This window comes from Cherax quadricarinatus, chromosome 57 (genome assembly GCF_038502225.1).
Source record: "Cherax quadricarinatus isolate ZL_2023a chromosome 57, ASM3850222v1, whole genome shotgun sequence".
NCBI classification, from domain to species: Eukaryota; Metazoa; Arthropoda; class Malacostraca; order Decapoda; family Parastacidae; genus Cherax; species Cherax quadricarinatus.
The window spans coordinates 10019885-10043465 of NC_091348.1; the positions used below are offsets into that span (position 1 = coordinate 10019885).

At 38.6% G+C, this 23581-nt stretch overlaps 1 protein-coding gene across 5 annotated transcripts in view; it reads left to right on the forward strand.

The window, feature by feature from the left end:
* Window positions 1-23581, forward strand: part of Tmem63 (transmembrane protein 63) — a 249443-nt gene that overhangs the window by 61975 nt on the left and 163887 nt on the right. For all 5 annotated transcript variants that reach the window (XR_011393591.1, XM_070097342.1, XM_070097339.1 and 2 more), the window contains 2 exons: window positions 9037-9174; window positions 11149-11340. Coding sequence is in view for 4 of the 5 variants with exons in the window: in XM_070097339.1 (XP_069953440.1) it covers window positions 9037-9174; window positions 11149-11340 (330 nt within the window). In the remaining variant the exon portion in view is untranslated. The remainder of the gene's footprint in view (window positions 1-9036; window positions 9175-11148; window positions 11341-23581) is intronic.

The following is a 23581-nucleotide window of genomic DNA, read 5'->3' on the forward strand; positions in this document are numbered from 1 at the left end:
TCCCTCCAAACTGCCATTATCCCAAACCCCTCCTTTAAAGTGCAGGCATTGTACTTCCCATTTCCAGGACTCAAGTTCAACTATATAAAAATAACCGGTTTCCCTGAATCCCTTCACTAAATATTAATTCAAAGTTTATTCACTATAAAGATTACAATGTTGAATTTACAGAATTTGTTTGTTGCGTGGTTTACATGTAGTTAAATAATGATTACAGTGTGTACCACTAGAACGCCTAGCATAGCTAGGCATTTCGGGCAGACTTAGTTTAATTCTTTATTTTAAAATATTACAAATTATGAGGTAAGTTGGTATAATGGCTAAGTGACTAAATACTAGTTTGTGAGTTTAGCAATGTGAATGCTTTTGTTTTGGCACAGTACATAGTTTCAGTATTGGAGTATCATAGGATTCATTATTTTAAGATTGAGATTAATATTTCTGTTTATGGTCAAATGGGTGAGTGAGTGTAAGTGTGAACCACCAGGTGGTATTCGTGTAGTTAGTTGATGCGGTGTATCAAGGAGATAAGATGTTTTCTAATGGTAGTTTTGAAGGTGATGAATGTGTCTGCAGTTCTAGAGTTCTCAGGTACGGTGTTCCAGATTTTAGGGCCTTTGACATACATTGAATTTTTGTAAAGGTTTAGTCAGTTTAGTCAGACACGGGGAATGTCGTAGAGATGTTTGTATCTGGTGTTATGCCTGTGGGTTCTGTCACAACTATCAAGAAAGCATTTTAGGTCAAGGTTGATATTGGAGTTTAAGGTCCTGTAGATGTAGATTGCACAGTAGTAAGTGTGGATGTACTGAACAGGGAGTAAGTTTAGATCTATGAAGAGTAGGGGGGTGTGTTGCCAGGGATGGGATTTAGTGATTATTCTTACTGCAGCTTTTTGTTGGGTTATTATTGGCTTTAGGTGTGTTGCTGCAGTTGATCCCCAAGCACAAATAGCATAGGTGAGGTATGGATAAATAAGTGAGTGGTATAGTGTGATAAGGGCATTTTGTGGCACATAGTATTGTATCTTGGAGAGGATCTGAACCGTTTTGGATACTTTTTTGGTTATGTGTTGGATATGGGTGCTGAAATTCGGGTTGTTGTCAAGGTATAGGCCTAGGAATTTGCCCTCAATATGTCTGGTAATTAGAGTGTTGTCGATCTTAAAGTTAATTTGTGCATTTCCTGCTCTGCTACAAAACATAATATAGTAGGTTTTGTCAGTGTTAAGTGTAAGTTTATTGGCTGTCATCCAAGTCGATATTTTGATCAGCTCCTCATTAACAATGGTGTTGAGGGTGGCAAGATTAGGGTGAGAGATGACATAAGTCGTGTCGTCAGCAAAGAGAATGGGTTTCAGGTGTTGGGATACGTCTGGAACATCATTGATGTATATGAGGAAGAGCAGGGGACCAAGAACACTTCCCTGTGGAACTCCAGTATCAAGTGGCCGTGTTGTTGATGCTGTGTCTTTAATGGTGACATACTGATACCTATTAGTAAGGTAAGATTTGAAATAAGCAAGCGCATGGCCTCTTATACCGTAATGGTCAAGTTTGTGGAGTAGGATGTCGTGGTCTACTGTGTCAAAAGCTTTTCTTAGGTCAATAAAAATTCCTAGTGGATATTCCTTATTTTCCAATGCTGTGTAAAGCAGATCTAGCATTTTTATGATTGCATCATTAGTGCTTTTATTTTTCCTGAATCCAAAATGGCAGGGGTTGAGTATGTTTTGTGCTGTTATAAATGAATATAGTCTCCTGTGCACGAGTTTCTCAAAGATTTTGGATAGCAATGGTAAGTTTGACATTGGCCTCTAGTTGTTTAAGTCTGTTGGGTCACCACCTTTATGTATTGGTGTAACCCTTGCCATCTTGAGTAGTTTCGGGAAGGTGCTAGTTTCTAGTGACTTGTTAAAAAGTAATGAAATAGCATGTGAAAGGATATGGGCCGCTCGCTTGTACAGTAATGGTGGGACATTAGACAGATTCCCTGAGTTGTTTTTAAGTGACTTTATAATCTCAGTGACTTCCGAGGGCTCGGTTGGTACAAGATAGAAGGAATTTGGGAAATTCCCATCTAGGTAGTCCCTGGCATGGGCATTGGTATGTGGGATTTTATTGGCGAGATTAGATCCTATGGTTGAGAAGAAGTCGTTTATCTTGTTAGCAGTGTCAGTGGGATGTAGTGGTGTTTCATTAGGTTTAGTTACGACAATATTCTTGTTTTTTTCAGTTTGTGGGTCCTTAGAATCTGAGAGAGTGTTTTCCAGGTCTTTTTTATATTACCTCTAGTGTCTGTGAATCTACTGGAGTAGTATAGTTGTTTGGCTTTCTTTATTACTTTGGTGAGAACTGATGAATAGTGTTTAAAAATATCTTTGTGTATTAAGCCCTGTCTATATTGCTTTTCATATTGGTGTTTCTTGTCAATGGATTTCAGAATGGTGCTGGTTAGCCATGGGCAACCAAGCCGTTTGTTTGTGATCTGTTTCGTTTTTATAGGACAATGTTTGTTGTATAGTCTAAGTAATTTGTTAAGAAAAATGTCTGTCCAGTCATCAATACCATTGGCCTTGGAGAATTCTGTAGGCCAGTCAACAATCTCTAGGTCAGCTGTGAACTTCCTTACTGAGGCCTCGTCATGGAGTCTAAATGAAACTTTGTTGTATTCAAGTGGTGGTTTACTAATGTTTGTCAGGAGGAAGGTAGGGTAGTGGTCTGTAGTGCTATCTGTGATTATCCCTGATTTAAGGGGGGGGCTAGTATATTGGTCCATATGTGGTCTATTATGGTTGCACTTGTCTCAGTGAGCCTGGTTGGTTTAGTTATTGTTGGTATGAGAAGTGTGTTGTTCATATTGTTGATGAAATCAGTTACAGGCTGATCATCTAGTAAGCCAAGGTTGATGTTGAAGTCTCCAGCTAAGAGAAGGTGGTGCTTATTCATTTGTCTGTTTGTTATTAGTGACTTTAATTTCTCACTGAAATTTGGGATGTTTGTGTGAGGTATCCGGTAAATGGCACCGATTGTTATAGGTGACTTAAGGTTTTTTACAGTAAAATTAGCAAAAATGTATTCACCATATTCATCAATAAAGCAAGTGGTGCTAATACAAGATAATTGGTTAGAGTAATAGACTGCAATACCACCCCCAACTTGGTTTGGTCTGCAGTTGCGAATTGCTGTGTATCCTGGTAGAGGGTAGATATCTATTGTGTCCTGCTTAAGCGAGGTCTCAGTAAGAATAATGCAGGAGAAGGGTGTCTTTAGTGATTCAAGGAGTGCCAGGAAGTCATCATAGTGTTTGCTTAAGGACCTGATGTTGTAGTTAAGTACTGATAGACTTTTAGCATTGTTTAGGATAGTGCTAGCTTGTGATGCTGTGTAATAAAGGCAGTTACTTTCCAATAGGTTTTGACTGGGTGTCAGATTATGGAGGTTTAGATCAGGGTCAACGTGATCAATCATCTTCTAGGATTAAATTATGGTTATTTATATCCTGAGTTGTGTGTTGAGTTCTAGTACTGATATCTGTAGTGGTGGGAAGTTTGGATAAGTATATAGGTAGGGTATTTTGGTCATATAGAGTACAGTCACTACTACACATAATGAAGTTGATGTTGTCTATGTGTTGTGCTGGAATGAACTAAAGTACAACTAGGTATAAACTAGTAATATAAAAATACAAATTTAAAATAGAACAAGACTCTCACTTGTAATTGCACTAAGGTCTAATATAATGACTTTTGTGGAGTCTATGTTTTGAGCTAGAATGAGCTATAGTACAACTAGATTTAATCTAATAATATAAAAATACAAATTAAAAATAGCACCAGTCACTCACTAGTAATTGCACTATGGTCTAATATAATGAATTTGGTATTGACTATAGTACAACTGAGTTTAATCTAATAATATAAAAAAGGCACAAGACTCTCAATTGTAATTGCACTAAGGTGTTATATAAGTTGTTTACAAGAATTAGAGTATAACTAGATTTAAATTGATAAGATAAAATATACAAGTTAAGGTAGCAAAAGAATAATAATAAAAAAAAAATGATAAAAATAAAAATGGGAATGACTTGGTTATAATATGCTAGTAAGATGGTAGACAGGATAATATAAAAGTTGTAGTTGAAAATACTAGTTTAAAAAAGTATAGAATAAAATGGTCAATAAAAGAAGTTTACAATAAGTTTGATCAATATAGTTTAAAGCAAAATTGGGCAATAATAGGGATTTTAGAATAAAACTGGGCAATTGAGTATTTCTTAAAGTGAGGTAGAATTATTGAGGGCAAGTTATGGCTAGTTTATATTAAAATAAGATAGAACAGTGATGTGGTAAGTTGTAAAAAAGGAGAAAGATTCTGTAGATATTAAACAAATTAAGACTATGAGGTAGAATGGTCGTTGAATACAACAATGACAATCAAAAGTAGTTGGGGTATTAGAATTTTAGGGGGGCACAAATTTATGACAATATAACACTAACTGTGGACTGTGGTGACAATATAACACTAACTGTGGACTGTGGGTATTATCTGCACTTTACTCTGATTCTGTTAGTCCAGCCTCACTTAGGAATGTTTTAAGGTCATGTTCTGTAGAGATGAAGTATCTCTTCCCAGTGGGCTGTTTCCTAACTGCTATTTTTCCATCCCTCACAAAGCACTGGTGGATTTTTTGGGCATAGCGTAGTTTTCATAGCCGATAAAGAAGGTTTTGTCTTATTTTGGTAAGGCACTCATTGACGTGAACACCAGTTTTCATAGAAATAGATAATCTTCTTGGCATCAAATACTGGGAAGGAGTTATCTTGGACTGTGATGGCAGCCATGTGTTGTTGTTGTCTGTCGTGTGTTGTGGTGGTGCCGGTGGGTGATGAGGGTTGTCCTGGCTGGCAGTACCACAAGTTTTCCTCGTGTTTTTACTGCTCTCACCTTTGATGTTAGGAGTCCTTAGCTGGTTACTGGATCTTCTTTTATTGCTCTGATCCTTGTCCATTGGCTGTGGCTTCAGGTGAATAGTAGGCGATGGGTGAATGTTGTGGAGTATCACTTCAGTGGCAGCGGGGTAAGAGGTGGTAGTACGAGTCCTATTAGTTGGTAATTTGTGAACTTTTGGGTGATTTCTGCAGTTGATTTATATCATTCCCTACAGATTTATATGCACTCCATGTCATTCTACTTTGATCCATTCTCTCTAAATGACCAAACCACCTCAACAACCCCTCTTCAGCCCTCTGACTAATACTTTTATTAACTCCACACCTCCTAATTTCCACACTCCAAATTTTCTGCATAGTATTTACACCACACATTGCCCTTAGACAGGACATCTCCACTGCCTCCTCGCTGCTGCATTCACAACCCAAGCTTCACACCCATATAAGAGTGTTGGTACTACTATACTTTCATACATTCCCTTCTTTGCCTCCATAGATAACATTTTTTGTCTCCACATATACCTCAACGCACTTCTCACCTTTTTTCCCTCATCAATTCTATGATTAACCTCATCCTTCATAAATCCATCCGCCGACACGTCAACTCCCAAGTATCTGAAAACATTCACTTCTTCCATACTCCTCCTCCCCAATTTGATATCCAATTTTTCTTTATCTAAATCATTTGATACCCTCATCACTTGACTCTTTTCTGTGTTCGCTTTCAACTTTCTACCTTTATACACACTCCCAAACTCTTCCACTAACCTTTGCAATTTTTCTTCAGAATCTCCCATAAGCACAGTATCATCAGCAAAAAGTAACTGTGTCAATTCCCATTTTGTATTTGATTCCCCATAATTTAATCCCAACCCTCTCCCGAACACCCTAGCATTTACTTCTTTTACAACCCCATCTATAAATATATTAACCCCTTGACTGTCGCAACCCCAAATCCTTAGGTGTTTCCTGGTGTCGCAAAATTCCCCCCCCCCCCCACCACCACCAAAAAAAAAAAAAAGTTATTTTTTTCTTATGAAATAATAGAGAATCTTTTCCCGATTGTAATGACAGCAAAAGAATGATATTTGGTGGAAAACTGAAGGAATTACGCTCTCGCGAAGTTAGTGACCTCGGTGATATTTACAAATTGGCGATTTTGCCCACTTTGAGCCCTGTTTTCCACTGATTCTATTGTTCCAGTCGACCAAACTCATAGCTATTTCTTTAGAACTCCATTTTTTCTATTGAGTGAGTGCAAGAAACTGCCCGTATACTGATTTCAACTACCCAATAACGTGGTCAGAAATTGGCAATTTGGCCAATTTCAAAATAGGGTCCAGAATGAACCATGCAGGCATCCCTGGCTCTAAAATAACATTTTCTTTGTTCATCAGTCACGTCTCCAGGCCCCTCTGATATTACTCTTCCTTTCTATTTTGAATTTTTATTCAAACACAAAATAGAAGATTTACTGTTATGCAGACTACTACAATATTGTAATAATTGTATAAATAATGTCAATGCTTTCATGACTGCATACAATGGCTAGTTGGACATTTATTGGACATTAACATCATTTGTTTACTTTTGAACATCAGCAAAAATCAAACATTTCCCCTACTTTGAGCTCCATTTGAAGGTTCTTTTTGTAGTAAAACCAATCAAAATCACCTCTGTTTCTTTAATATGTTTTCCATTCTATCAAATGAGACCAAGAAAACGAGAATACAACCATAAATACTATACGAAAATAGACCACAAATTCGGCATTTTAATTAAAAAAAAAACGGAGGTTTTTTTTCTCATGCACTGCGTGCTGCAGGATTTTGTTTTATATGGTGCACACTAACCACACAGACCCATTCTCTCACATGTCGGCCTACCAGCTTTCTCCTGCTTGATTTGAAGACGCTAGAATTTATGAGTACAGTGGACCCCCGCCTTATGATATTAATTCATTCCAGAAGTCTGTTCGAGTGCCGTTACTGAATGAATTTGTTCCCATAAGGAATATTGTAAATTAGATTAGTCCGTTTCAGACCCCCCAAAAATACACGTACAAAAGCACTTACAAAAATACACTTACATAATTGTTCGAGTTGGGAGCTGATCGTAAGGCGGGGTTCCACTGTATGTATACGTCAAAAACAGTGGCTGGCTGGCTCTGGCTCTGGCTCTGGCTCTGGCTCTGGCTCTGGCTCTGGCTCTGGCTCTGGCTCTCTCTCTGGCTCTCTCTCTGGCTCTCTCTCTGGCTCGCTCTCTCTCTCTCTCTCTCTCTCTTTCTTTCTTTCTCTCTTTCTCTCTTTCTCTCTTTCTCTTTCTCTCTCTTTCTCTCTCTCTCTTTCTCTCTCTTTCTCTCTTTCTCTTTCTCTTTCTCTCTCTCTCTCTCTCTCTCTCTCTCTCTCTCTCTCTCTCTCTCTCTCTGTCTCTTTCTCTTTCTCTTTCTCTTTCTCTTTCTCTCTGTCTCTTTCTCTTTCTCTTTCTCTTTATAAAAACGTTTTAACTGCTTTTAGTAATCTACCTATTCCATATATTTGCAGCTTTTACCACATTGATCTCTTATCCACAATATCATATGCCAATTCCAAATTTATTAACGCAACAAAAACTTTTTTAAAACACGTCGGCTGTTTCCCCGAAAAGAAAAAACTTTCATCATTCGACACTTTCACCATCACTCATACATAATCACTGTCTTTGTAGAGGCACTCAGATACGACAGCTTAGATGTCCCTCCAAACTACCAATATCACAAACCCCTCCTCTAAAGTGCAGGCATTGTACTTTCCATTTCCATGGCTCAAGTCTGGCTAACTGGTTTCCCCGAATCCCTTCACAAAATATTACCCTGCTCACACTCCAACAGCTCCTCAGGTCCCAAAAACCATTCATCTTCATTCACTCCTATCTAACACGCTCATACATGCTTGCTGTAAGTCCATGTGTCTCGCCCACAAAACTTTCTTTACCCCCCCTCCCTCAATGCACCACTCAGCTTTTTTCCTTCATCAGTTCTATCATTAACCTCATCCTTCATAAACCCATCTGCTGACAAGTCAACTCCCAAATATCTGAAAACATTCACTTCTTCCATACTCCCTTTACTCTTACTTTATCTAAATGCTGTTCACTTTTTATGCTTCTACACATTCCCTACCCTTCCTAAAACCATGTTCATCTGCAGTCCTGCTCTGTCTTACCTTAAATTCGTTCAATAATAAATCTACCATACACTTTTTCTGGTATACTCAAGAGGCCTTTTTTTTTTTAACACCCTGGCTGTCTCTCACCAAGGTAGGGTGACTAAAAAAAAAACTTTCACCCCCCCCCCCTTCCCTCATACCATCACCATCACCATCTTGCCCTCAGAATATTCCCTCTCTCACCTCTTCATCTAATAACTCCGCTTATTTGCTTTTAACTGTTAAATCCATTCTTTTCCTAGGCTTTCTCAACTTATTAATCTCACTGTAAAATTTGTCTTATTCTCAGCAAAATTTGTTGACAAAACCTCACCCACTCTCTCATCCTCTTTTTCCCTCTATATACTCCTCCATTCTTACATCACTTCTCCTTTGTAAAAACCTCTCACTTGCTAACTTTTTCTCCCTTTCCACTTTCTTTACCTTGTCATTCCAGAAATCACTCATTTTTCCTCAGGCACCCACCTCCTATATCCACAAACTTCTGCTTCACATTAACACTGCATTCTTAAATCTACCCTATACCTTATCAGCTTCTTCCCCATTATCCACCAGGCTTGTGAGAGTTCTTTAAATAGTAAATGGATGTGCTGTTGGAGTGTGAGCAAGGTAACTCGTGAAGGGATTCAGGGTAATCAGTTAGCCAGACTTGAGTCATGGAGGTAGGAAGCAGTGCCTGCAATCTGAAAGATGGATGGGGATGTTGCTGTTGGAGGGTAATCTGAATGACAATGTCAGCACATTCCCAGTAAAGCAGTTGAATGAATGAGGGTGAATGTGTTTTCTTCTATGGGTCACCCTGCCTTGATGAGAGATGGCTGTTGAGGTAAAGAAAAAATATAGTAATACATATTTTGGCTAACTTAGCATTATTTGCAGGTGGACACAACTTTTCTATGGTAAAGAAACTGATATGGGAAAGGTTGCTGGTGAAGCAGACTCTGTCTCATCCTTGGAATTTAACATGCACATAGACAAGGGTTTGTTCTCTTGGATTCCAGCTTTATTTAAAATTAAGTAAGTAATTTTACAGGTTAAAGGGAAAATGTTATGTGTAACCCACCATTTTCACCACAGTTTTGGGGAAATTGGATATTAAGTTTATGGGTTTATTTTATAGTAATCCTATGGAGTACAGTATGTACAGTACTATGTTTAGGTATCATGTTTTAAATCAGTAGAGCTGGGCTCCTATTATTGTTATTATTATTATTATTATTATTATTATTATTTAACTCCACTGACATTTGGTTAATTTATCTAAATATGGGGTTTTATCACTGAGCAATGTCCAAAGTAAAGTAATACAGTATATAGCTTAAATGTAGTATTTTCCATGATGAAGTGTAGAAGCATTATCCAGTTATTCAATTGTACCTGAATGCCTCTCATTCCCAGAGGTACTATATGATGATATCCATTATTTGACCAAGAAGTGAGAAGTATAGAAAAGTAGAATTTGCAGTCATATGTGATGTCACCATGATTATTTAACATACATATAGATGTGGTTGTAGAGGAAGTGAATGCTGGGGTGTTGGGGAGAGATGTGGGATTAAAGAATGTTGGATCTAATGCAAAGTGGAGTCTTCACAATTGCTTTTTACCAGTGAGACAGTTCTTTTGGGAGATTCTGAAGATAAGTTTCTAAGGTTGGAGGATGAATTTGGGAGGGTATGCAAAAGTAGCAAATTAAAAGTGAACATAGAAAAGAGCAAGGCTATGAGGGCAAAAAAAAAAGTCTAGGCAATGGAAAGTTGAATATCAGATTGGAGGAAGAGAGTATGGAGGAAGTAGATGTATTTAGTCATTTGGGATTAGACTCATCAGCAGAGGGTTCTATGCAAGATCAGATGAACTGCAGAATTGGAGAGGAAAAAAAGAGCTAGGTGATGTTTTAAGGCATGTGGGAAGAAAGAAATATATCTGTGGAGACTAAAAAAAAAAAAAGAGGAAGGAGGGGGGGAATGTACCAGAGTATAGGGGTACCAACACTTGTATGGGTGTGAGGCATGGTTCTTGAAGGTTGGAACTAGGAGGCTAGAGATGGTGGAGATGTGATGTTCAGATCACTGTTGGAGGGTTCAGAGGATAGAGATTAGATGAAAGTTAGGGGTTACCAAGGGTACAATTCAGAGGGATGAGGAAGGGTTATTGAGGTAGTTTGGCCATTTAGAGAGGATGGAGAGGGATAGGAAGATGAAGGTATATTAATATGGGATGGAAGGTAGGAAGGATAAGGGTTGTCTCAGGAAAGGTTGGTAGAAGGCAAAAGAAGGCTTTGAGGTTTAGGGGGTTGAGCATCTAGCAGACTTGTGTTAGCCTGTTAGATAGGATTGAAAGGAGACAAGCCGTTTTTAATGGATGTTCTGTTGGAGTATAAGTAAGGAACCATATATGAAAGGATTTAGGGTAAACCAGTTAAGTCTGGCTTGAGTCCTGGAGGTGGAATGGGCAGTGCTTGCACTCTGAAGGATGGGAAGTCATGTAGCAGTTAGTGCGTGACTTGAATAGTAATATCAACACACTTCCAGCAAGACAATGAATGTTTTGTTCTTTGGGTCACCCTGCTTTGGTGGGAGACACCCGTTGAGGTAAAAAAAAAAATTACCAAAGATTTTTAAACAATGGTAACCTTATATGGATGATATGTTTGCCTTTAAAATCCTTTTAGTAGAAATAGACTTGGTTCTATTTCTTACAACCAGTGAAAGAAAATCATTTTCATTGGTATAGTAAGCCTTTAATATATAAAATTGCTATTAGAAATGTGTGTCCAACTGTAAAAATATAACCTTTAACAATATTATAATGGCTCTATAAATATTTTGTTGGGTGCAGACTCCTGGAACACACGATTTCTGTTATCAATTCTTAATTGTCTAAAATTTATTACATGGATTTTTCTCTAATTTTTTTAATAAATGTTCTGATTTAACATTATATATAATAGTATTAATAACATTTTAATGTTGCATGTTACTTCTGCAGAGATGAACAAATTCTAGCCAAGAGTGAGAGAGATGCTGTCAGTTACCTGTATTTTCAGCGTCACATTATTGTCTACATGATGATAGTGTGTGTTATCAGCATTGTGATTGTCTTACCCATCAACTTCCAAGGAACTCTAGAGGGTGGACAGAAGGAATTTGGTCACACCACTTTAGCAAACCTTAACCCTCAGTAAGTGGAATAGAATTTTACCATGAAAAAAATTAATTAAATTCTTGGCATGTGGTTGTAAGTGACTTAACAGTTCACTGATCAATCAGCTTGTATCCAATATCATTTGTGATTGTTTCCTACTGTAGGCACAGATTATTTTTTATAAGGGGGGGGGGGCTGCCTTGCCTGAAGAGGAACTAATATAAAGATAATTTTCCAGCGCCTTAAAACACTGCAGTGTATTGTTGACCTGAGCACTGTACTGCATTAAGAAAAAAGGGGGTTAATGTTTAAGCACTGTCATCCTTGTGATCCTCTCACACACAGCTTGACGGACTTCAAGTTTAATCAACTGTTTATTTTGAAGGACCTCTCCATGTGTCACTGCACAATTAACCCTTTCAGGGTCCAAGGCCAAAATCTGAAGTGGTGCTCCAGTGTCCAAGAATTTAAAAAAAAAAATTGTTATTTTTTCTTATGAAATGGTAGAGAATCTTTTTGTGAAGGTAATAAAGCAAAAAGTACAAAATTTGATGGAAAATTGATGAAATTATGCTCTCGCGAATTTTGATGTGTCAGCGATATTTATGAATCGGCAATTTTGCCGACTTTGACTCCCATTTTAGGCCAATTACATTATTCCAGTCGACCAAATTCTTAGCTATTTCACTAGTATTACTTCTATTCTATCGATTGAGCACAAGAAATCGCCAAGTCAACTGTTTCAACTACAAAATAAAGTGATCAGAAATTGGTAATTTGGCCAATTTAACACAAAGTTCAAAATATTCCAATTTCAAAATAGGGTCCAGAATAAACAATGTAGGTATTCCTGGCACTAAACTAACATTTCCTCTGTTCATTAGTTACGTTTTGAGGCTTTACAAATAAATTCCATTTTGATTTTTTATTCACATAATGAATTTTTATTCACTCCAAAAAATAGAAGATTTACTGTTATGCGATATTGTAATAATTGTATAAATATCATCACCACATTTGTGAATTTATATTAAACCCACCAGCTCGCATGTATTAGACTTGTGAGGTCATTTGTTTACTCTTGAACATCGGCAAAAGTTTAACATTTCTGCTACTTTGAGCTCAGTTTCAGGCCATTTCCAGTGCTAAAACCAATCAAAATCATCTCTATTTCTGTAATATATCTTCCGTTCTATCAAATGAGACCAAGAAATCGCAAATACAACTATAAAAAACATACGAGAAAACACTGCAAAGTCGCTGTTTTAATCGAAAATCACGGTCTCGTTTTTTTTTCTCTCATTATACACAGTGTGCTGCAGGATTTTTTATGTGGTGCACACATACCACGTAGATGTATTCTCTCATGTCTAGGCCCAAATATACCACTCACAGTTTATCAGAGTGAGCTGAGCTCATGGTGTAGATCTATGGTATATACCCTGTACGTAAAGCCGTAGATCTACGGAACGGACCCTGAAAGGGTTAAACATGAATGACATAAAAATCCATCATCTATAGCATGGTGAAAATTCTTGTCTCTGTTTTCTGGAATCCATGAAAGTCATTACATTCAGATCATAGTTTTTTTCCTGTAAAACAAATTCCTTGTGTTTGCAATGGTATTCATCTTAAAGCTAATCTATTAGCTTTAATCAAGGATTGGATGAAATAACAACACAATTAGTCATGGGGCATTATCCAACATTGTTTAGTATAGGACTTTTCAGCAGATGGGCAAAAATTAGAAGAATACAGCAACAATACCATCTGGGTAGGTAATGTAACCCACTGATTGTGCCTTTCTATGACACAAGCCTGGCTGTCATTTTTGTTAATCCTAAGAGGGCATAGACCTGCCTGCCCTAGCCAGGCTGCATAAATCGCTCTTCATTGTTGGGGGAGAAACAGTCTGTCAAATGGTAATTTGTTCCAAAATATAGTCACTGTCATGCTGATTAACCCTTTGACTGTTTTGATCGTATATATACATCTTACGAGCCAGTGTCTTGGACGTATATATAATCAATAATTCTAGCGGCTTCAAATCAAGCAGGAGAAAGCTGGTAGGCCCACATGTGAGAGAATGGGTCTATGTGGTCAGTGTGCACCACATAAAAAAAATCCTGCAGCACGCAGTGCATAATGAGAAAAAAAACTGACTGACTTTTTTTTTTTGGATAAAAACGCCGACTTTGAGGTGTATTTTCGTATAGTATTTATTGTTGTATTCTTGTTTTCATGGTCTCATGTGATAAAATGGAAAACATATTACAGAAATAGACATGATTTTGATTAGTTTCACGAAGAAAACGACCTTGAAATTGAGCTTAAAGTAGCGGAAATGTTCGATTTTTACCAATGTTCAAGGGTAAGCAAATCACACCACACGTCCAATACACATCAACTGGGAAGTCTAATATTCTTTCACTAGTGCACTGATATTATTTTTACCATTTTTACAATAATACAGTAGTCTGCATAACAGTAAATTTTGTATTGTATGAATAAAAAATCAAAACAGAAAGCAATATTAATATAAGAGGGGCCTAGAGACATGACTAATGAACAGAGGATATGTTATTTTAGTGCCAAGAATGTCTACATTGTTTATTCAGGACCCTATTTTGAAATTGGCATCTTCTTTAATTTGCATGAAATTGGCCAAATTGCCAGTTTCTGACCACTATTGGGTAGTTCAAATTGGTAAATGGGCAGTTTCTTGTACTCAGTTGATAGAAAAATTGGAGTTCTAAAGAAATAGCTATGAGTTTTGTCAACTGGAACAACGGAATTGGCCCAAAACAGGGCTCAAATTCGGCGAAATCGCCGTTGCGTATATGTCGCCGAGACCGCTAACTTCGTGGGAGTGTAATTTCGTGAGTTTTTGACCAAATTTCGTACCTTGGGTGTCATTACCATTGGAAAAAGGTTCTCTATCATTTCATAAGATTTTTTTTTTTTTTTTTTTTTTTTTTAGCATAGAATGACAGTTTCAGAAAGGGGCTTGCAACAGTCAAAAAAATAAGTACAGTATACAGTATTAGGATGCTGTTTAGGGAATCATTAATGTATTCATTGTATTTTCCAGTTGCATTATTATAGGTTGTCATTCATTGAAAATATTTGCAGATTGCAGCAGTGATGCCTCAAGGATTTTTCCTAAACTTAATCTGACATAAAAGTGGATCAATTCAGAAGGCTGAATGCTCTTTTGAATGCATCTCTTGATTGATGGCAGAGAATGTGACATTCTACTTATTTTACACGCAGTTTTGGAAGAGAAATATATTGTAGTATTTTGCCAGATTTTGTTCCTTTGTTTTGACTCATGTAGGATGGTAACATGGAAGCAAGGCTGATAGAGCCATGTATATTTTTTTTTTTTTTTCAACAAGTCGGCTGTCTCCCACCGAGGCAGGGTGACCCAAAGAGAAAGAAAATCCCCGAAAAGAAAATACTTTCATCATCATTCAACACTTTCACCTCACTCACACATAATCACTGTTTTTGCAGAGGTGCCTAGAAGTATATACGTATAAAAATACACAATACAGTGGACCCCTGCATAACGATTACCTCCGAATGCGACCAATTATGTAAGTGTATTTATGTAAGTGCGTTTGTACGTGTATGTTTGGGGGTCTGAAATGGACTAATCTACTTCACAATATTCCTTATGGGAACAAATTCGGTCAGTACTGGCACCTGAACATACTTCTGGAGTGAAAAAATATCGTTAACCGGGGGTCCACTGTATACCTCTCCAAACTGCCAATATATATATGTGTATATATTATTATTATTTTTTTTTTTTAACAAGTCGGCCGTCTCCCACCGAGGCAGGGTGACCCAGAAAGAAACAAAATCCCCAAAAAGAAAATACTTTCATCATCATTCAACACTTTCACCTCACTCACACATAATCACTGTTTTTGCAGAGGTGCTCAGAACACAACAGTTTACAAGCATATACATATAAAGATACACAACATATCCCTCCAAACTGCTAATATCCTGAAACCCCTCCTTTAGAGTACGGGCATTGTACTTCCCATTTCCAGGACTCAAGTCCGGCTATATAAAAATAACCGGTTTCCCTGAATCCCTTCACTAAATATTACCCTGCTCACACTCCAACAGATCGTCAGGTCCCAAGTATCATTCGTCTCCATTCACTCCTATCGAACACGCTCGTGCACGCCTGCTGGAAGTCTAAGCCCCTCACGCACAAAACCTCCCCTAGCCCTTCCTTCCAACCTTTTCGAGGACGACCCCTACCCCGCCTTCCTTCTACAGATTTAAATGCTCTCCATATCATTCTACTTTGATCCATTCTCACTAAATGACCAAACCACCTCAACAACCCCTCTTCAGACCTCTGACTAATACTTTTATTAACTCCACACTTTCTCCTAATTTCCACACTCCGAATTTTCAGCATAATATTTACACCACACATTGCTCTTAGGCAGGACATCTCCACTGCCTCCAACCGCCTCCTCGCTGCTGCATGTACAACCCAAGCTTCACACCCATATAAGAGTGTTGGTACTACTATACTTTCATACATTCCCTTCTTTGCCTCCATAGATAACGTTTTTTGACTCCACATATACCTCAACGCACCACTCATCTTTTTTCCCTCATCAATTCTATGATTAACCTCATCCTTCATAAATCCATCCGCCGACATGTCAACTCCCAAATATCTGAAAACATTCACTTCTTCCATACTCCTCCTCCCCAATTTGATATCCAATTTTTCTTTATCTAAGTCATTGATATCCTCATCACCTTACTTTTTTCTATGTTCACTTTCAACTTTCTACCTTTACACACACTCCCAAACTCATCCACTGACCTTTGGAATTTTTCTTTAGAATCTCCCATAAGCACAGTATCATCAGCAAAAAGTAACTGTCAATTCCCATTTTGTATTTGATTCCCCATAATTTAATCCCACAACTCTCCCGAACACCCTAGTATTTACTTCTTTTGCAACCCTATCTATAAATATATTAACCCTTTGACTGTTTCCGACGTATAAATACGTCTTACGAGCCAATGTTTCTGACGTATTTATACGCATAAATTCTAGCAGCTTCAGATCAAGCAGGAGAAAGCTGGTAGGCCCACATGTGAGAGAATGGGTCTCCATGGTCAGTGTGCACCATATAAAAAAAATCGGGAAGCCAGTGGTGCATTGTTGGAATGCCATTTCAGTTGTCCTTTTTCAGCATATCTAGCGGTAAGAAATATGTGATTCCCCAGCAAATCTGGGACTCTTCTCTTCCCAAGTGATGCTCTACACAGATGAAGATCAATTTCATGATTTAGTGAGAAGATCAATTTCATGATTTGGAGGAGTTTGAGACCAAAAGCAAGGAGGAGGAGGGGAGGAGGGGAGGAAGAGGAGAAGAGGAGGAGGAGGGGGGAGGAAGAGAAGGAGGAGGGGAGGAAGAGAAGAGGAGGAGGAGGAGGAGGAAGAGGAAGAAGAGGAAGAGAAGATGAGGAGGAGAGGATGGAAGAGAAGACGAGGAGGAGAGGATGGAAGAGGAGAGGATGGAAGAGAAGACGAGGAGGAGAGGATGGAAGAGAAGACGAGGAGGAGAGGATGGAAGAGAAGACAAGGAGAAGAGGATGGAAGAGAAGATGAGGAGGAGAAGAGAAGAAGGAAGAGGAGGAAGGAGGAAGAAGAGGAGGAGGAAGAAGAAGAAGAAGAAGAAGATGTAATAATATTTTTCCCTTGAAGCAAGAAAAAAAAAGTCCACCCTTGACAGTGACAAGATAAGGGGAGATAACATCTGATAAGAGCTGACTTTGATGAGCGTAAACGAGGGTGGAGCTGATAAGGAAATATTAGATGACCATTGCCCTCCCTTTGTTTTTGCTGGTACACAAACATTTCTGTCTGTCTATTTGTCTGTCTCTCAAACTCCCTGTCTATCTGTCTATCCATCTAGCTCTCTGTCTCAGAGAGAGCCACAAGACTGTGTCATCATCACGTTTACTCACATCTTCAAGCAGAGTATAGCACTTTGTCTGGATTTCTTGGGTTATCCTAAGTAATTTACACTATGTATACTTGTATTTATGTGTACCTGTGAGACAGAGATAGACAGACAGATAGAAAGAGAGACAGATTAAAAGATATAGAATGAGGGAGAAAGATAATTAGATAGAATGGAGGGGAAGCAGCATCGGACCCCATTGTTTTGACAGGCGGGAAGGGGAGTGAGTAATGAGACAATATGTCACTTTGACAGCTGCCGACTCCTGACTCAAAACAATTATAAGCCACACACTCGCACACAAGACAAGGAGGACGAGGAGAAGGAGGAGAAGGAAAAGAACGAGAAGAAGCAGGAGGAGAAGAAGGAAGAGAAGGAGGAGGAGAAGAAAGAGAAGGAGAAGGAGGAGGAGAAGAAGAAGGAGGAGAAGAAGAAGTAGAAGAAGGAGAAGGAGGAGGAGAAGGAGGAGGAGGAGGAAGAGGAGAAGGAGGAGGAGGAGGAGGAGAAGGAGGAGGAGAAGGAGGAGGAGGAGGAGGAGGAGAAGCAGAAGGAGGAGAAGATGGAGAAGAAGCCACAAGACTGTGGCATCAGGAAAGTAGGATGGAAGGAATGACACACGACCATTTACCTAGGATAACTACATAGCACAAATGCCTGCTAATACTTTGCAGAAAACTGCTCAGACAAGGTGTTTTGTCTTTGCACATAAAAAAAAAGTCCACAAAAATGCACATACACTGGTTTTATGTGTGAGGAGTGTAAAACACCATTGTGTATGACATGTTTCAAAGAGTTCCACAAGCTGCAGAACTTCTAGGAATATATTCAGTGACTGTATATTGGTATATATATTATAGAACAGTAGTAATAAAAATTTTTTTGTATTGTTTGTTTTCGTAAACAAGTTTTGTAAACAATATATTGATAATTATGTTTGTGTGCTTATTGTGTTGTATACAACGAGTGTATATATGTACATTGCACCTTACTTTGGTCTCATAGGCCACATAAGTTATGTGAAAAAATAAAATAGTGAAAAAAAAAAAAACCTTCAAATACAAGTAAACTAAAGTTTACCGGGTGAGCGGCAGTCGCCGCTGTTGCGCTGTTGCCGTACGCGGCTCATTTTCTGCAAACTTCACGGCTCTATATCTCGGTAAGTACTGATGGCAAAAAATTTTTTTTTGGACTAAAACACTCAGAAAAATAATCTTAACATTTTCATAAGAAAAAATTATTTTTTTTTTCGAATATTTGGCAACAGAATGACAGTTTCAGAGAGGGGCCTGAAACAGTCAAAGGGTTAAACAACCATGGTGACATTACACATCCCTGTCTAAGACCTAGTTTTACTGGGAAGTAGTCTCCCTCTCTTCTACACACCCTAATCTGAGCCTCACTATCCTCATAAAAACTTATAACAGCATAAATAACAAAAAGGCACAATACCGTGACTGGAACGATACAGCATTTAGTAACTTACCACCTATCCCATATACTTTCAACATCTGCCACATTGCTCCCCTATCCACTCTGTCATATGCCTTTTCTGAATCCATAAATGCAATAAAAACTTCCCTACCTTTATCTAAATACTGTATGGGGTATAGGGTAGGTTTAAAAATGTAGTGTTAGAGTGTTCAGCAGAAGTTTGTGGTTACAAGAAAGTGGGTGCGGGAGGGAAGAGGAGCGATTGGTGGAATGATTATGTAAAGAGAGTAGTAAGGGAGAAAAAGTTAGCATATGAGAAGTTTTTACAAAGTAGAAGTGATGCAAGGAGGGAAGAGTATATGGAGAAAAAGAGAGAGGTTAAGAGAGTGGTGAAGCAATGTAAAAAGAGAGCAAATGAGAGAGTGGGTGAGATGTTATCAACAAATTTTATTGAAAATATGAAAAAGTTTTCGAGTGAGATTAACAAGTTAAGGAAGCCTAGAGAACAAATGGATTTGTCAGTTAAAAATAGGAGAGGCGAGTTATTAAATGGAGAGTTAGAGGTACTGGGAAGATGGAAGGAATATTTTGAGGAATTGTTAAATGTTGATGAAAGATAGGGAAGCTGTGATTTCGTGTATAGGGCAAGGAGGAATAACATCTTGTAGGAGTGAGGAAGAGCCAGTTGTGAGTGTGGGGGAAGTTCGTGAGGCAGTAGGTAAAATGAAAGGGGGTAAAGCAGCCGGGATTGATGGGATAAAGATAGAAATGTTAAAAGCAGGTGGGGATATAGTTTTGGAGTGGTTGGTGCAATTATTTAATAAATGTATGGAAGAGGGTAAGGTACCTAGGGATTGGCAGAGAGCATGCATAGTTCCTTTGTATAAAGGCAAAGGGGACAAAAGAGAGTGCAAAAATTATAGGGGGATAAATCTGTTGAGTATACCTGGTAAAGTGTATGGTAGAGTTATTATTGAAAGAATTAAGAGTAAGACTGAGAATAGGATAGCAGATGAACAAGGAGGCTTTAGGAAAGGAAGGGGGTGTGTGGACCAGGTATTTACAGTGAAACATATAATTGAACAGTATTTAGATAAGGCTAAAGAGGTTTTTGTGGCATATATGGATTTGGAAAAGGCGTATGACAGGGTGGATAGGGGGGCAATGTGGCAGATGTTGCAGGTGTATAGTGTAGGCAGTAGGTTACTGAAAGCAGTGAAGAGTTTTTACAAGGATAGTGAGGCTCAAGTTAGAGTATGTAGGAAAGAGGGAGATTATTTCCCAGTAAAAGTAGGCCTTAGACAAGGATGTGTGATGTCACCGTGGTTGTTTAATATATTTATAGATGGGGTTGTAAGAGAAGTAAATGCGAGGGTCTTGGCAAGAAGCGTGGAGTCACATAAAGTGGGAGTTGTCACAGTTGCTCTTTCCTGATGACACTGTGCTCTTGGGAGATTCTGAAGAGAAGTTGCAGAGGTTGGTGGATGAATTTGGTAGGGAATGCAAAAGAAGAAAATTAAAAGTGAATACAGGAAAGAGTAAGGTTATGAGGATAACAAAAAGATTAGGTGATGAAAGATTGGATATCAGATTGGAGGGAGAGAGTATGAAGGAAGTGAATGTATTCAGATATTTGGGAGTGGACGTGTCAGCGGATGGGTCTATGAAAGATAAGGTGAATCATAGAATTGATGAGGGGAAAAGGGTGAGCGGTGCACTTTGGAGTCTGTGGAGACAAAGAACTTTGTCCTTGGAGGCAAGGAGGGGAATGTATGAGTATAGTTTTAAATACGCTCTTATATGGGTGTGAAGCATGGGTGATGAATGTTGCAGCGAGGAGAAGGCTGGAGGCAGTGGAGATGTCACATCTGAGGGCACTGAGTGGTGTGAATATAATGCAGAGAATTAGTAGTTTGGAAGTTAGGAAGAGGTGCGGGATTACCAAAACTGTTGTCCAGAGGGCTGAGGAAGGGTTGTTGAGGTGGTTCATGTAGAGAAAATGGAGCGAAACAGAATGACTTCAAGAGTGTATCAGTCTGTAGTGGAAGGAAGGCGGGGTAGGGGTCGGCCTAGGAAGGGTTGGAGGGAGGGGGTAAAGGAGGTTTTATGTGCGAGGGGCTTGGACTTCCAGCAGGCATGCGTGAGCGTGTTTGATAGGAGTGAATGGAGACAAATGGTTTTTAATACTTGACGTGCTGTTGGAGTGTGAGCGAAGTAACATTTATGAATGGATTCAGAGAAACCGGCAGGCTGGACTTGAGTCCTGGAGATGGGACGCACACTACACACATGTACACGTTTATTTATACACACTCATCTGAGTTTTCTTTGAATTTATCTTAATAGTTCTTGGTCTTATTACTTTTCCTTTTATATCCATGGGGAAGTGGAATAAGAATCTTTCCTCCGTAAGCATGCGTGTTGTAAAAGTCAACTAAAATGCCGGGAACAATGGGCTAGTAACCCCTTTTCCTGTAAAGATTACTAAAAAGAATAAGAAGAAGAAAATTGTCAAAGTGGGAAGTCTGAATGTGCATGGATGTTGTGCAAATGATAAGAAAGAGATGATTGTGGATGTTATGAATGAGAAGAAGCTGGATGTCCTGGCTTTAAGTGAAACAAAGCTGAAGGGGGTGGGAGAGTTTCAATGGAGAGGAATAAATGGGATTAGGTCAGGGGTTTCAAATAGAGTTAGAGCTAAAGAAGAAGTAGCAATAATGTTGAAGGATAAGCTATGGCAGGAAAAGAGGGACTACAAATGTATAAATTCAAGGATTATGTGGAGTAAAATAAAGATTGGATGTGAAAAGTGTGTTATAGTAAGTGTGTATGCACCTGGAGAAGAGAGAAGTGTAGAGGAGAGAGAGAGATTCTGGGAAATGTTGAGTGAATGCATGGGGAGTTTTGAATCAAGTGTGAGAGTAATGGTGGTTGGGGATTTCAATGCTAAAGTGGGTAAAAATGTTTTGGAGGGAGTAGTAGGTAATTTTGGGGTGCCAGGGGTAAATGTAAATGGGGAGCCTTTAATTGAGCTATGTGTAGAAAGAAATTTGGTAATAAGTAATACATATTTTATGAAAAAGAGGATAAATAAATATACAAGGCATGATGTAGCACGTAATGAAAGTAGTTTGTTAGATTATGTATTGGTGGATAAAAGGTTGATGGGTAAGCTCCAGGATGTACATGTTTATAGAGGGGCAACTGATATATCGGATCATTATTTAGTTGTAGCTACAGTTAGAGTAAGAGGTAGATGGGAAAAGAGGAAGGTGGCAACAACAAGTAAGAGGGAGGTGAAAGTGTATAAACTAAGGGAGGAGGAAGTTCGGGCGAGATATAAGCGACTATTGGCAGAAAGGTGGGCTAGTGCAAAGATGAGTAGTGGGGGGGTTGAAGAGGGTTGGAATAGTTTTAAAAATGCAGTATTAGAATGTGGGGCAGAAGTTTGTGGTTATAGGAGGGTGGGGGCAGGAGGAAAGAGGAGTGATTGGTGTAATGATGAAGTAAAGGGTGTGATAAAAGAGAAAAAGGTAGCTCACGAGAGGTTTTTACAAAGCAGAAGTGTTATAAGAAGAGCAGAGAATATGGAGAGTAAAAGAAAGGTGAAGAGAGTGGTGAGAGAGTGCAAAAGGAGAGCAGACGAAAGAGTTTGAGAGGCACTGTCAAGAAATTTTAATGAAAATAAGAAAAAATTTTGGAGTGAGTTAAACAAGTTAAGAAAGCCTAGGGAAAGTATGGATTTGTCAGTTAAAAACAGAGTAGGGGAGTTAGTAGATGGGGAGAGGGAGGTATTAGGTAGATGGCGAGAATATTTTGAGGAACTTTTAAATGTTGAGGAAGAAAGGGAGGCGGTAATTTCATGCACTGGCCAGGGAGGTATACCATCTTCTAGGAGTGAAGAAGAGCAGAATGTAAGTGTGGTGGAGGTACGTGAGGCATTACGTAGAATGAAAGGGGGTAAAGCAGCTGGAACTGATGGGATCATGACAGAAATGTTAAAAGCAGGGGGGGATATAGTGTTGGAGTGGTTGGTACTTTTGTTTAATAAATGTATGAAAGAGGGGAAGGTACCTAGGGATTGGCGGAGAGCATGTATAGTCCCTTTATATAAAGGGAAAGGGGACAAAAGAGATCGTAAAAATTATAGAGGAATAAGTTTACCGAGTATACCAGGAAAAGTATACAGTAGGGTTATAATTGAAAGAATTAGAGGTAAGACAGAATGTAGGATTGCAGATGAGCAGGGAGGCTTCAGAGTGGGTAGGGGATGTGTAGATCAAGTGTTTACATTGAAGCATATATGTGAACAGTATTTAGATAAAGGTAGGGAATTTTTAATTGCATTTATGGATTTAGAAAAGGCATATGTTAGAGTGGATAGAGGAGCAATGTGGCAGATGTTGCAAGTATATGGAATAGGTGGTAACTTACTAAATGCTGTAAAGAGCTTTTATGAGGATAGTGAGGCTCAGGTTAGGGTGTGTAGAAGAGAGGGAGAGTACTTCCCGGTAAAAGTAGGTCTTAGACAGGGATGTGTAATATCACCATGGTTGTTTAATATATTTATAGATGGGGTTGTAAAAGAAGTAAATGCTAGGGTGTTCGGGAGAGGGGTGGGATTAAATTATGGGGAATCAAATTCAAAATGGGAATTGACACAGTTATTTTTTGCTGATGATACTGTGCTTATGGGAGATTCTAAAGAAAAATTGCAAAGGTTAGTGGATGAGTTTGAGAATGTGTGTAAAGGTAGAAAGTTGAAAGTGAACATAGAAAAGAGTAAGGTGATGAGGGTATGAAATGATTTAGATAAAGAAAAATTGGATATC